Genomic DNA, 15,230 nt, shown 5'->3' with positions numbered 1-15,230 from the left:
ATTAATGTGTTTATAACATCAGGTACATCAGAAAGCACAACACAAAACAAGCGGAGAGGAAACCCAATCACAGAATCATCATTATGCGTTCATACAGATCTACTGTATATAAAGGGTTTATGCATTTAGATTTATATATACTACTACACTACATTACAGACTATCACATAGTCTTAACAATGACCCTAGATTATCATATTTAACCAACTGCTCACTCAAAGTTTTCCTTGATTTGATAGCAATACAAATATATTTAAGCTTTGTTGTATAGCACAGCACTTAGATTTATTTTTAAAGAGCTTCATGGTTAACAAAAGCACAAAAACAATCACATGGAAATGAAGCACTGAACTGAAACCAAATAACAGTGGTTCTCAAAGTAGGGTCTGGGTCCTTTAGTTAATCCTTATCTTAAGTATTTGTTATAGCATAAAAGTTTTAACTTACAAGCTCACGGCCAAATCTCCAAAGAGCCACAGACAAATAAATATCAATTTGGGTGTCCTTGGCATGAAAATCTTTGATAAGCACTGAAATATATATACAGCTGCATTTGTGCTACCTGACGATATATGGACAAGAAACTAAACCAGTTCAGGTCATGACTCCAAGCATTTGGACCAATTAAACCATACTTTGCTGTATGTTCAATAGCAAAAATAGCCAATTTACAAGTTCACGATGCACCAAAGATGTGAACAAATGTTCAAATGTCAACCTAAGAATTTGATTTCTTGCCTATTTATTTTTTTCTTTTTTTGCAGAAGCTTGACATATAGTTACTTTTTCCAAAGAGATATTAGAACTCCACCAAGCGAGTGCGAGCCTGCATCAGGCGCTTCATGCGATTCTGCAGTGTGGTTCTTCGGTCATTGACGGCAGAGTCCTCGCGCAACAGGAACTCCGTCTTGTCCTTGTCCTGCAACATCTGCAGCATGTCCCTCTGCAGCTGAGTGGCAGCCTCCTCCAGGACGTAGAAGCGAATCACCAGAGGAATCTGGTCTGCCAGACGCTGGCTGGCAATCTAGAGAAGAAGAAAAAATAAAGGTTACTTTGTTCCAGTGTTAATTTCGTTGACTAAAACTATGACCAATTTATTTTTTGTCGACTACCTTTTTTTCACTGGCGAAAACTAAAGAAAAACTACCGTAAGCTATGATGACTAAGACTAAATATATTGATAATTTCCTCAACAAATGAAAACTAGACTAAAATGTTAGGGGGGGACTAGTGGAGAAGAGATTCAGTAGAACTAAAAGACAAGTCAGCCAGACGAGGTTGAGAATCACTATATATATGGAACTAACCCCTGATTTTAGATAGTTGCTGATTGATTGATTGAAATATTTATTAACAGTTTGGAGAATTACAGTACATTTCTGGAGCCTTGTTTTAAGGGCCTTTGAGGTGCTGTGGTACCAAGAGGTGCATGCATAGTCGAAGAAACCTTGTACGAGGCGAGGGCTCCTGTTAGGGTCTTCAATGTGTTTTTGTTGACCAGTGAGGAGATCCTGTACAGGAATCTTGTTCTTTGGTTGATTTTTTTGATTACATTGGTGGCCATTTTATCTGCCAACAGTGTAATGCTTCTGTAGCAGATATACTGTACCCATGCATAACTAACATTGCAGTATTCGGATCCATTTAGAAGACATTTTTAGAATCGACCTCAGGTATTGTATAAATGGGTTAATAATATATTATTTTTTCTGGGCTAAAGATGCAAGACTTACTTTATAATAGGATTTCAGGTGAAACATCAGCTCTAACATGGTGGCCTCCGGCTCGAGCCCCGTTTGGATTATAATCTGAGACTGAGTGGAGTTGTTCAGTTTTCTCTTCTTTAAGGCACTGCTGTATGTCCTGTCCTGGGTGTAAATGATCATCTCCATCTTGAACTGGGTCCTCAGCATGGATTCTGCAACGGGCTCTTTCTGCTGCTTGATGCCTTCAATCTTTGTCTGGATAGCAAAGCAAATGACAATTTAATAATAGTAAAGTAATAATAAATTGCATTTTATAATCACAATAGTGCATAAGTATTTGTGACGGATACCTTTGCAACTTTTAAGAGGTTAGGAAATCCAACAAAGCTCAACTGAGCAAGCTGACTCAACACGTTTTTCACAAAATCTAGGAAGCAAATAGAAAACATAACGGTGATAAAGAAACTGAATATACAAGATATTCAATTATTTATTACATTTAGATTACACCAAACACATAGCGTTACCTGCGATGTCCCTGAGCTTCTGAACAGCAGGCTCCTCCAGAAGTTTGATTTGCGTCTGCACCATGGTCTCAAAGGTCTTGTAGTTGATGAACCCAGGCAATTCTTTTCCACGGTACTGCTTCTCATAAGCAGCCACTTCACTTTCAATCTTTCTGTTAACTTCAATATTAATAGATATGTGGATAAGAGATTCGGAGCATAAACTATAATAAGGTTTAGGTTATGACTGGGACATGGATTTCATGGATTTCAAGAGAATCACTAGATCTTATAATGAGAATGTATTAGTTGGGGTATTTTTTGTCACTGCATATTGTAGCTACAGTAGATGGATCAATGTACTTACAATTTATTCCAGATTGGTCTATGTATTTACTCCATTTCCCAAACTCTTCTCTGAGACTAGCAAAGACATTGGGATTGTCTCCACATTTTACTTCCTCCCCTTTAGTCAGGCTAATGGCATTTTGAGTAAATGCCATCACTCTCTAAAACATAGGAGAAGGGGCAAGTAAATAGGATAAAAGTTAGTCATTTATTTTATACATTTATATTGTATTATGTAATATCACTCAGGTCCCTTGTTACCAGGTAGTCTTGCCCATAAGTTGTTTTAATTTGTATTACATCGAACCACACAGTTACTGGGTTCAGTGTTACCCCAAAGACACGGTCATGAGAGTAACAATAAGGTTACTCACATCGAAGAGGAATTGCATTCTCTCTCCTGGATCAGAGGGGGGCCCACTTCCACATCTCTCTATCTCACGTTGCGTTTCTGAGAGTTTCATTTCAATCTCTTTCGCCAATGCAGGCAAGGATCTCTGAAAATGGGATAGTATGAAATGGTCCATAAACAATTTCCGTGATCAGGTACTTAATGTAAATTTTGAAATTAACGACAATGAACAATTTGCACCTCGATATGGTTCACCAGCTCAAGGGTTAATTTCTCAGCCAGTTTTGGAATGGTGGCTTGACCATCATCATACAGTGTTCTGTTTGGTGAGAATGGGGAACAAGAAAAACACTTAACATGATAGCCATTTGGATCTCTTATTCAGAGAGACTTATGAATATGACTTATACATCAGAGAGTGGCAAGCATACACACTGATCAGATTTACAACCGTCAGACCCCCCCCCCCCCCAGACCCAGTTCCTGTGGGTGTGACCCAGACCCACAGGAACGCACCCACGGCCGGCCCGTTTCCGGCAAGCTGCCCCGCGTCCAAAACGTTTGAGAAATGACAGTTACCGTGTCCCTCTACTGTACTGTACTGTACTGTACTGTACTGTACAGTACAGGAATAATTAACACAGCTTTGAGTTTCTCAAATTAATAACATAAAATGATTAGCATTGCTTAGTGTATTCCTAATTTCCTTGACAGTACTCTTGACCATCTATGTACACAGCAAGTCTTGGGTCCAGACCTAAAGTGTGCATGTTCTTTGAAGAAGACCTTCTCTCTCCTGGTGACTTCCATCAGTGGCACCTGGTCAACGATCTCCTGCTGGCCCCTGCACCTTACGATCATGTAGCCCTTCTTGAGGGGGATGACTTTGTTATGCACAATGTCCACCGCCGTCTGCTCTGTGCCTCTGTCAAGCAGGTCCGGCTTGGTGAGGATACCTGCGTGTGTGCATGTATGTAGACACGACAAGAGAGAAATGTACTGTGTTAACCTAGTAACAGCAGAGTACATCAAGTTGACATTTTAAATAACGTCATTTTACCTAAAGTCCTCTCTCCGTCGCCGTCCACCTCCTGTGCCATCTTCAATGCCTCAGTAGTTGCAATGTCAACATTACACGGAACCACCACCAAACAAATTGTTTGTTGTTTAGCGATGACTTTCTGTATCAATCTCTTGATCTGAAACACATCATGACATTTTCATACACATTTAATTTTACATTTTTGTTTTAGCTTCACTAGTGTAGGGGCTCTATTAAAAAAGGCGAGGTTGTTAATTCAGTCGGTCAATGTTGGCTGGATTGTTCAATGAAGTTTCTGCGCATCTTCACTCTCATGACTTCATGGAGAATGAAGATATCTCACCATCTAATGAAATTAAACTTGCTGAGCACTTTAACAACGTTAATATTGTAACCGCAAGACAGCGACGCTTTAGTAATGAGCCGTGAAGCCGTTTTGATCAAAAACCTCATCTGGGAAATGAATCTGAGATAAAAGAGTTTTAAGATTTCAGTTAGCATGGCAGTGGACGAGGGGGAGCAGCACAGACTCTAGAGATTGCTTGTTCAACACAAAAGCGGCTTTACCTGGTCCCCAATATCTACTGGCTGTCCCTGTACAGCCACCCTGGCAATGCCAGGCAGGTCTATGAGAGTGAGGTCTGGAACATCAGGAGAGGCGATCTCCAGACTGATGAGATCTTCACTTATCCCCACTCCAACTCCTGCCATTTCATCCTGAGCTGGAATTGGAACAAAATAAACAAAAACCTGAGCATGCAGATGGGCTTTGTCGTGTTTGGTGCATCTTGCATTCACGGAATTAAAAACAATGTCTACGATATTCGTTATTATCACCTCGCTTAATAAGCTGCTCCACTTGTGAAGGATCATCGATGATTTCACTAATGGACATCACGCCTAGTAGAAAACAAAAGGTGTTCAAACAATGAAACTCATCATTGGGATTTATTTAACTATTACAAGTTACTGCTTTTGTTTTGTAATAAAATATTAGATATCATAGCTGAGTAATGAGCCTAATGTATCCCCATGGAAGAGAAGTGTTGCCAGTTTGCCACCTGTTCTCCCTTCTAAATGAAGATAATTCACTTTACTTTATTGGTTTATTTGGACGGGACAGAGTGTATTAATGAACATTACATAAAAATGTAGCGTAAATACACTGGATTTAGCAGAGATGCTAATTGTCATCCGTAGTCCCCAGACATTGAACACTAAACTAAACTGACTAAACTTTCAAACACAGTAAAAAGAGAATAAAGAGTTGAGAGAAAATATAATTCAGCATTCATTATTTTTGTTGCAATATCCTCTTTCAGTTGATTATGGAATAAAATCAAACCTACCGCCTTGAACATTGTAGCTTATGCTCCCTTGCCACTGGTCTCCTTTCATTGTTTTTCTCATCTTTAACTCAAGAGGGCATCTTGTCACTATGCCTGTAAAGGAAAAGGACTACAGTAAATGGCCTTTGGGCATGGAATATCTTGCTACAATGTTAGCCTATTGACATACCCACCGCTTCACTAAAATATGTCTTATTTTTTTTAGTGTGCAACCACTCCAAGGAACAGTTTTGTCCCTATATCATAACCTATGTGACTGTGACTATGTCCGTTTAGACTTAGAGTACCAATAGGGAGTGCTGTTGCACCACTCGCTTCAGATTGGTCTGATTTTTTTTATGTCATGGACCCCAATCCAAAAAGAGTTTGTGCCAGGTACAGGTTTACATTTGTGTAAACGTGCCTGACTGTACATTGTGCTGTTTGCATTTTTTCTTATTGTCTAATAAAATATTCAATCAATCAAACCGTATACTTCTGTTTTCCCCGCTCACAGACCGCCATTGTAAGAAAAGGCTAATGTTAGTGTGAGAAATGTTTATATTTCCAATCACGACGTTGCCTAGCAACCGGCTCAGGGCTAAAAGTTGTTTAATGGTGCCATTTCAGGTTCATATAAAGCGATATCAATTGTACACGTCAACAGCAGACAATGTGTTAGAAGCGGTGCACTTAGACAAAGTCTAAGTGTCTTGTAGGTCTTACCACTTCCTCTTGGTAAAGCCACTCCGGAAAGCGCCTCCAACACAGAACTCTTGCCGGAGCTTTGGTCTCCAATCACGGCGATAGCTGGAAGCGACAGGTCCTTGTCCACACCCAGGGAGCGTAGAGAATCAATGAGGTCAATGCAGGGACGCACTGTGTCCTCAAAATGTTGCTGCAGCAAGGAGGGTTTCTACAGGGACCAGGAGGTTACATTTAACACCTTTTAAAGACAATTTTAACAACACCTAGAAATTCCTCCTTCAGTGCCACCTGGTGGTCACCAGTTTAGGCTCTGAGTGCCAATTATCCCATTATAAAAAAAGTGTATTTTTTTAATTTTTTTAATGTCTTGTCGGCCTTGGCACTCATTGCAAAGACGTCTAGAAGACGGGATTACGGTTTTGGCACTTAAACAAAACTTTCTATGAAAATAAACATGATACGGTATACTGCATTGGGAGATTTGTGGAAATTGTGGATGGTTTTATCCCCATTGTGTATTCACCTTTCTCACATGATTTACTGTTGAACTTGCATTTAGCCATAACACCTCTCCCTCCTATCGGCAGAGTGGGACACCGGCGAATATATTTTTAAATACTTTTCCAAAAATCGTATCGTATCATATCCAGAAAGTAAAGGTCGGGAGACCTGCTCTATGTATGTTGCTGCTCTATGTATGACTGCCATGGGCGGAGCTTGAGGGGGTTCAGGGGGTGCACTGCACCCCCTGGCAAAAAAAAAAAAAATTATTTTTTTAAACTTAACTTCTGGCTTCTGACTGTAGTTTGTAATCATCTCTCTTATCATGATATGATGACTCGCTGTATGGCTGTAGTGCATGTGTGTAAGCTGCTGTACTACCTAAATAACTCATTTTTAGGGGTTAGGGCATTGTAAAAACGCTTTGCGTGCGCGCAGGTGTCGTTGGCCAAGCAGTCGCACCCCCAGGCGTCAAGTTCATGATGACTGCTCTATGTATTTTTTAACGGCAAGAAAATCTAACTGACGGACGGGTTGAAACAAGCATTTAAATAGCTTATTAAGTCAACCAGTTCCAGAAGTCTTAATTGGTTTCCGTAAATTCCGGTATGCTTCAGACTACAGCCTGCTCTATGCTGTCACTTGGTGGGCACAAAGGAAAAAATTAAAAGAAGTAGGCTATGTAACATCTAATAGTTCTGCAATTGATACAAAACCCATCCAGTCATTTTGGGGCATAAACAAGAAGTTGAAGGATAAAATGAAGTCTGATAATGATGTGCCGTGCATGTTCACGTCATTTATACTTTACATTAGGCTACTTACTATTTATTTCATTTATGAACATTTTGAACAAAACAGACAATTTTGGTGCCCAGATGTCCATAAGTGCCCAGTCAGTGCTGCCCGCCCACCTATCCTGTATCTGGGTCATCAAAACAAAGGCTATCATTCAAATGCACACCATGTTTTAGAGGAATATTACAAATGACACGCACGCACACACACAGTAGGCCTACCGTGGAGGAGAGTTCACCGAGGTAGGCTACCTAGGCTACTGTAGTGTAGGGACTCCGTACACCTAAACCTAACCCTCTCCCGACCCCCAGCGCACTCCTAGACCAATACTCCTTCGGAGCAATGGTCCGTCGGATCATAGTATGCCTCCCATCTTACATCATTTCAGTTATCAAACATATAACAAGGCGTCTTCATCGGCGTATAAATATATCTGTCTACTTAGCTCTGTTCCATAGCTCTAATGCCGTCGCATTTGGCAGCTAGAGCAGTAAAAAGGCTATATGGACCAGAGTTACTGTCCACTTACGTTATCATGATTGGTCTGCTTGGTTTTGGAGGTGCTGGAGGGAGTGGAGGAAGTGCTCTTCTTCATCGTGGCTTTCTTCTTCTTCGGTCCGACTTCGACTTGACCAGAATGTCTGTGATTACTGTGAACGAAGACAAATTATAGTCAATTATTAGTACAACCTTAGCCCTGGAACATGACTGCCATGATGAGTCATGTTTACAGGGCTAGTACAACCTGAACATCAAAGTTATATAGCCTAAGTTATATAAGTTAAAACAGGCATACCCGGCCTGGCCTGAAGATCAGACTATACTATACCGGCTTAATGTGAGTTAGGAGCAGGAAGCAGGAACACAAAGTTGAAAGCATAAATCCGTCATGGTTCAGGTGCTTTGTTTGGTTTTTCTCCCCTGGCGGCTGTGAGGGAGGGAGGGTTGGTTCAGGAGAAATCAAAACTTTAGCATAAGTTTCACTTTCAATTTAACAGACCGTTTTGCACGATGTAGGCTAGCCTCGATACCCAGGCTTTCATGTAGGCCTACTTCTTAATAGCCTATAGGCTACTTTAAATTAAAATAAAATACACCAATTTAGAATCAGATATTTGATAAACATCCCACTATTGCTGATCGATGTGCTTGTTTAAAATAACACATTTTTAACATAATAAATATGACCCAAGTAGAGGCACAATTTACATGGGTGTGTAGCTCTGGTCCATAGCCTTAATGGGTGTGGTGTGTGGCTCTACATACAATAACAGTATTAGTCAACTTAACTATATGGGTCAATTGTAATAAACAAACAAACCTAAATTAACATTATAAAACAGAAACTCATATTTCACCACTAGTGTTGTGACACCTTACTCAAATGTATCGTTCGTGGGGATCGGTCAGTTGGTCACTGCTCGAAGCTTATACAGCCAGCCATCAGCCATGCAGTGTGCTTGCTTGACTTGAAGCCAAGGAAAAGTAAAAGTAGGCTACAGGTTACTACTAGTATTGAAAAACAGTAGAGAAAACTTGAGTAACTTTATATAGATAACACTCCGACTCTCCGAGTAGGCCTATAAGGTCCAGCAACGGCAGCAAAGGGCGATGGACCAGAGTGTCTATTGGTAACAGCGCTCTCCGTGGTGCTGAACATACAACATAGTCTACAGTGCATAGGGGTCTACACTACAGGAGAACATGGGCGAGTCCAAGAAGCACTTTTGTCCGGTGGTGATGCGACTCGAGGTTAGCCTGGTTAATAAACCAGCTTTGTTGTTTAAATGCTTAAGCATTTTGTTTTGTTTTAATGTTTAGGCATGTTTAATGCTTAACGTAAGCATGTTTTAATGTTATATGTTTAATAATTTCATTAAGCATCCGTATGTTTTTCTTTTTTATTGATGTAACCTTTTATATAGGCCTACAGTTTTTATTGTGCGAATAAATAAAACTAAAAAAACGAAAACATCCTCAAGCAGCCCATATTGAACCGTACCTATTAATGTCTGACCAGATCAAATGTCCTGAAGATGAAAGACCATGCACAGGTCTTCCTGGAAATAAAAACCTCTGGATTTCCGAGGCTACTAGTAGTTGAAAGTAAACATGGGCCAATTCTGGTTAGATCACCGGAACACAAGGGAAGGACTGCATTAAGTTTTGATTCACGAGAAATGGATCATGTAAGTTTCACTTTCGATTAACTGCATTGGTTTTTTTGTAAGTCCTGTAGCCGCTATAGGCCTGTTTGTTTGTTTGTTTTCGTTTTGTTTTACCCACTAGTGAATTTGACATGCTGACCCTCAGACCCGCGCCCATGTGGGTAACCCATAGGGTAACCTCGCGGCCAGTGGTTCCCAAAGTGGGGTCCGGGGACCCCCAGTGATCATTGAGGGAGTTCCAGGGGATCCCCAGCTAAATGATAGTTAGGAACCAAATGGACCCTTATGGGTCTGTAACTCTGAGAGTGTACCCTTTGGTTCCAAATTTGTACACTCTCAGAGTTACATTAATTAATTAATTTTACAATATAAATTGGGGTCCCAGAGATAGAAATGCCATTAAATGGGGGTCTAGCTGTAGAGTAATATGTCAAACTGGGGGTCCTTGAAATTAAACGGGTTGAGGATCACTGCTAGAGCCGTAAAAATCTTCTCCTATGGGGGTCCCTGGCATATATTTTCAAATGGGGGTCCGCGGGCTAATTGGTGTCAATTTGGGGGTCCTTGATATGAAGTTTCTGGCAAATAGCGACCAAATATGACTAAGAAACAAAGGTGACTGTGAGAAGGAGGACCTCTATAGCTGTATGCTGCCACCTAGTGGTCGCAGCTTCGTATGACCTTACTGCACTATGTAACTTTCCTTTTCTACCCCGGACAACATGAACTTTGACACGATCTAAATGTCTCAATAGAAGAGCAGGGAGACAAAATGCAACCACCCCAATTGTATGTTTTATTGACATACTCCGAGTCTATATGCTACTATACAGATTGAACAAAATTACATTTTATTCATTAAAGTGGTTTTCAGATCATTCAGAGACCCAAGTGTATTTTGGCTGAGACTGTCTATCCCAGTCACTGACAAGATGAGTATGGAGAAAGGTGATGGAACACATTGTTGCCTAATGGATTCTCACTCAGAGAAACATGTGTGATGTTCGAGGGCCAAGAGGGTTTCTTCTTCAATGTGAATCTGTTGGCAATGAGGTCCAGAGACTCTAAACGGTTAACACCATGTCCGTGGATGCCACGGACAAGAGCATGAAGATCATTCGTAGAATGAGTTGTCTCGTCGGATTGATGCACTCTCAATAGTTCCAAACAACTTGCTGTAGGACAAGTCGACAACATGGAGATTTGGCAAACTGAGTTGCTTTCCAAGAAAGAAAAACAATGTCAACCCTTGATTATTGACCCTTAATCAGATAAATAGGCTACTCATAAGGAAGGTGAATAACTGGCCACACATGCCGGGTGAAACCACTTTGTGTTTCTAAGGTTAGAAGATGTGTTCAAATCCGGCACAAATGGATCTCCCAGCAGTGAAAACAACAGCACGAGAGCAGAGCAGCCTCCGATTGATTGATTGATTGATTGATTGATTGATTGATTGATTGATTGGAGTATTTAACAGTTTGCAGAATTACAGTAGGCCTACATTTCAAGCACAACTCAATACAAAGTCTGTTAACTGTGAGTGGACGTGGTTTGTTGCACTCCCTCTGGTGTTGTGGGTGTGGGTGTGGACTTCGTTAATATTAAGGAAGTATTTAGACAGGTATCTTCATGGTGTATTGAATCTTGTGGATCAAACCCATTGCAAGATGCTGTACTCTGTCGTCGACCCTAAGCCATTCCAGCCTGTCAATGAACCGCAATTTCACTGTATGGGTGCCTTGCTTGTTTCTCTTTCTATCACCACACCTCCGCATGGATGGAGACCATGTCCACAGACAATAAAGTACACTTGACAGCATTAGCTGTGTTTGAGTCACTGACTCTGGGTCTGTTTGGGTCGCTGATACTGTGACCAATAAATAAGCTTAAAGTCATTATTGGATTTGTGCAGACATTGTGAGTGTGACTTCACTACCTCTTCACAAGCCTGAAAGGAGTTAGACTACCCAGAATGGACACTGGATCCGGAAACGGTACTTTTTTCAGCATTGACCACAGTAGAAGGTCTGCTGCTGTGAATTTTACACCTCTCCCGCTTAGCGGAGAGTGGGGTGTGGTAGAGGACATCTCCCCGAACGCGTGGGTATGTCCAGATAGTTGCCTCGCGGAGCCGTCTTTGTCCAGTGTCCATTCTGGGTCCGGAAATGGTACTTTTTTCAGCATTGACCCCAGTAGAAGGTCTGCTGCTGTGAATTTTACACCTCTCCCGCTTAGCGGAGAGTGGGGTGTGGTAGAGGACATCTCCCCGAACGCGTGGGTATGTCCAGATAGTTGCCTCGCGGAGGCCTCTTTGTCCAGTGTCCATTCTGGGTCCGGAAACGGTACTTTTTTCAGCATTGACCACAGTAGAAGGTCTGCTGCTGTGAATTTTACACCTCTCCCGCTTAGCGGAGAGTGGGGTGTGGTAGAGGACATCTCCCCGAACGCGTGGGTATGTCCAGATAGTTGCCTCGCGGAGGCCTCTTTGTCCAGTGTCCATTCTGGGTCCGGAAACGGTACTTTTTTCAGCATTGACCACAGTAGAAGGTCTGCTGCTGTGAATTTTACACCTCTCCCGCTTAGCGGAGAGTGGGGTGTGGTAGAGGACATCTCCCCGAACATGTGGGTATGTCCAGATAGTTGCCTCGCGGAGCCGTCTTTTGTCCAGTGTCCATTCTGGGTCCGGAAACGGTACTTTTTTCAGCATTGACCACAGTAGAAGGTCTGCTGCTGTGAATTTTACACCTCTCCCGCTTAGCGGAGAGTGGGGTGTGGTAGAGGACATCTCCCCGAACGCGTGGGTATGTCCAGATAGTTGCCTCGCGGAGCCGTCTTTGTCCAGTGTCCATTCTGGGTCCGGAAATGGTACTTTTTTCAGCATTGACCCCAGTAGAAGGTCTGCTGCTGTGAATTTTACACCTCTCCCGCTTAGCGGAGAGTGGGGTGTGGTAGAGGACATCTCCCCGAACGCGTGGGTATGTCCAGATAGTTGCCTCGCGGAGGCCTCTTTGTCCAGTGTCCATTCTGGGTCCGGAAACGGTACTTTTTTCAGCATTGACCACAGTAGAAGGTCTGCTGCTGTGAATTTTACACCTCTCCCGCTTAGCGGAGAGTGGGGTGTGGTAGAGGACATCTCCCCGAACGCGTGGGTATGTCCAGATAGTTGCCTCGCGGAGCCGTCTTTTGTCCAGTGTCCATTCTGGGTCCGGAAACGGTACTTTTTTCAGCATTGACCACAGTAGAAGGTCTGCTGCTGTGAATTTTACACCTCTCCCGCTTAGCGGAGAGTGGGGTGTGGTAGAGGACATCTCCCCGAACGCGTGGGTATGTCCAGATAGTTGCCTCGCGGAGCCGTCTTTGTCCAGTGTCCATTCTGGGTCCGGAAATGGTACTTTTTTCAGCATTGACCCCAGTAGAAGGTCTGCTGCTGTGAATTTTACACCTCTCCCGCTTAGCGGAGAGTGGGGTGTGGTAGAGGACATCTCCCCGAACGCGTGGGTATGTCCAGATAGTTGCCTCGCGGAGGCCTCTTTGTCCAGTGTCCATTCTGGGTCCGGAAACGGTACTTTTTTCAGCATTGACCACAGTAGAAGGTCTGCTGCTGTGAATTTTACACCTCTCCCGCTTAGCGGAGAGTGGGGTGTGGTAGAGGACATCTCCCCGAACGCGTGGGTATGTCCAGATAGTTGCCTCGCGGAGGCCTCTTTTGTCCAGTGTCCACTTTATAAAGTCCATGCACTCCAGTGAATAGCATTTATCCATTTAGATAACTTTTATTATTATTTAATTACTTATTAGTAATTTAATTACTTATTTTTACACAGAAACATAATGTGTGTCTTTACAATAACTGTAATGTAATAATAATACTAATTGTTATAATAGGTGTATTATTGCTTGATGAAATAGGAACCTTTATTGCTTAGATAGGAACCTAGGAACCTTGCTTATACAGGTGCGTGACGCACGGTACGCACGGTACCTGTTGTTGGTTGCACTAGACTGAGCTGACAGGTTGTTTATTACTACTCTTAGCACGGGACTTTATAATAAACTATTGCCCGGCTGGGCTAAACTACAATCCTTTTTGGGTGATTCTTAACGAAAAGAACACACTTTTACACTAATAATGTAACGTAATAGTTATTTAATTAACGAATTAAAAATATTATTTTATTCTGAAGGCAACCGGATGTCTTAAATCTGCTAGCTCTCAGAGCGGAAGTCTTAAATTTGCTCATAAGACGGAGCCCCTCAACCTCATACAATCCAAAATGTTCCCTTTCTGTCATCTTTTTTCTCTTCCCCTCCGCGTTGGTAACTCGATCGTTCTGTTTTGGTTGTAGAAAGCTAAAGCGTGTCACTCTAAATGGTCCGGTACGACGACGCAGCGCAGTCGCAGATTAGTTCCGCCCTTTTGCTCCGGTAAAAAAAAATACATTATATAATCGATGTTTGACATTTGTGCATCGATGAATTATCGCCCATGATGGCATCGCGATTAATTGACTAATCGATTTTTTTCCCCACCACTAATCATGACCTCAGGTCAATCAAGAGTAACCTTAATTCTGCCTTTGATGTCATGGCCTCAGGTCAGGTCAATCAAGAGTGCATTAGCTGCACCTTTAGTGTTAATCAAGGGATTGTAAACCACTCCTCCTCTGTTTAGAGAGGGAAAAGGGATTGCTCTTCTCTCCTTCATTCTACACTCACACTGACTGTGTTTGGACCAGGGGGGCAGTCAGCCAGATATTTCGTGAAGCCTCATTTGAAATCGGTAGTTCATATAATGGCCTGTTGTGGCGCTGGACTGGACCCAAAAAGCCCCATAGCTCCATAGAGGCCCATGTATTTTGGCCCAACTTCACCTAGACTGTATTACCTTAATAAACATGGTCATGAATACTTTCTTCTTCCAGTCACTAGTTTAAAGTCTCATTTCTAATGTCATAATATTCTTTTTGGAAAATTATGGTCCCATTAATTAAAAAAATGACCATAAAGTCGCGTATGTTCTGAGGGGCGTGGCTACCGTTACAGTCTATGATCGGGATTCCCCTCCCACTCAAGAGTCTTCTCCTCCCACTCGAGTCAAAATAAAAACCAACAGAGAAGAAGGGGGGAAGTCCCGCCTCGTTGTCTGGGCAGCCAATGACCAGCTGGTACAAAACGGAGCCAGCCAATGGCCAGCTGGTACCAAAAGATGGCGACTTACATCAGGAATTAGCATATCATTACAGGCTTCATTTTACGTTCATGTTAGACCCGGGGAACGCTTTGTCCATATTTTTTACAGTCTATGGTTTGGACCTCACAGAGGCTTTGTTTGTGAGTACTTTGGAATGTTGGTGTTTTGTGTATGTTTAACTTTCTAAAGACACATTTCATGCAAGTTTATTTCATCATGCTTAAGAGACAATTAATGCAAGTTTATTTGATTGTGCCTTTGTTAGAGTAAAAGTTTGCAGTTTATTGTTGCCAGATAAATTAATCTGTGTATTTGCATTGCTGTATTAGTACATTTCATGCATTTCATGTTTGTCAGATAAGTTTTTGATATGCTTCTTTTTTCTGTATTTACAGTTTCACACTTTTATTCTTTATTAAACGGACATTTATGAAGAAGACGAGTGTTTGTGCTATCTGGTGATGCGTACACATACACGTGCTCAGGTTCCAGAATACAGACACATAGTAAATGTAGCCAAAATCTTATATTTCATACATAATAAATGACACAACCTACTGTGTAATGAAAGGTAGAAAA

At 41.9% G+C, this 15,230-nt stretch overlaps 1 protein-coding gene across 2 annotated transcripts; it reads right to left on the bottom strand.

Moving 5' to 3' along the window:
- Window positions 1-60: 60 nt before the first annotated feature.
- On the bottom strand, window positions 61-8,220 carry LOC310862801 (interferon-induced GTP-binding protein Mx3-like). Of its 2 annotated transcripts, XM_083770881.1 has the most exons (15): window positions 8,119-8,220; window positions 7,819-7,939; window positions 6,009-6,198; window positions 5,304-5,396; window positions 4,792-4,854; window positions 4,522-4,676; window positions 3,973-4,111; window positions 3,670-3,868; window positions 3,153-3,231; window positions 2,935-3,057; window positions 2,580-2,721; window positions 2,234-2,392; window positions 2,057-2,133; window positions 1,734-1,961; window positions 61-1,024 (listed from the first exon to the last, which is right to left on the bottom strand). In XM_083770881.1, exons 2-15 carry the CDS (start codon window positions 7,882-7,884, stop codon window positions 800-802), a joined length of 1,938 nt encoding a protein of 645 aa, XP_083627007.1. In that variant the 5' UTR covers window positions 7,885-7,939; window positions 8,119-8,220; the 3' UTR covers window positions 61-799. The 2 variants fall into 2 exon arrangements, with proteins under 2 accessions (XP_083627007.1, XP_083627008.1); XM_083770882.1 differs by lacking the exon at window positions 8,119-8,220 and having other exon boundaries at window positions 7,819-7,998.
- Window positions 8,221-15,230: the final 7,010 nt, after the last annotated feature.

This window comes from Protomyctophum parallelum (assembly GCF_964188405.1).
Source record: "Protomyctophum parallelum genome assembly, chromosome: 8".
Taxonomy (NCBI): domain Eukaryota; kingdom Metazoa; phylum Chordata; class Actinopteri; order Myctophiformes; family Myctophidae; genus Protomyctophum; species Protomyctophum parallelum.
Note: the sequence above shows the minus strand (reverse complement) of the source record. Positions and strands in the feature narration are given on the sequence as shown.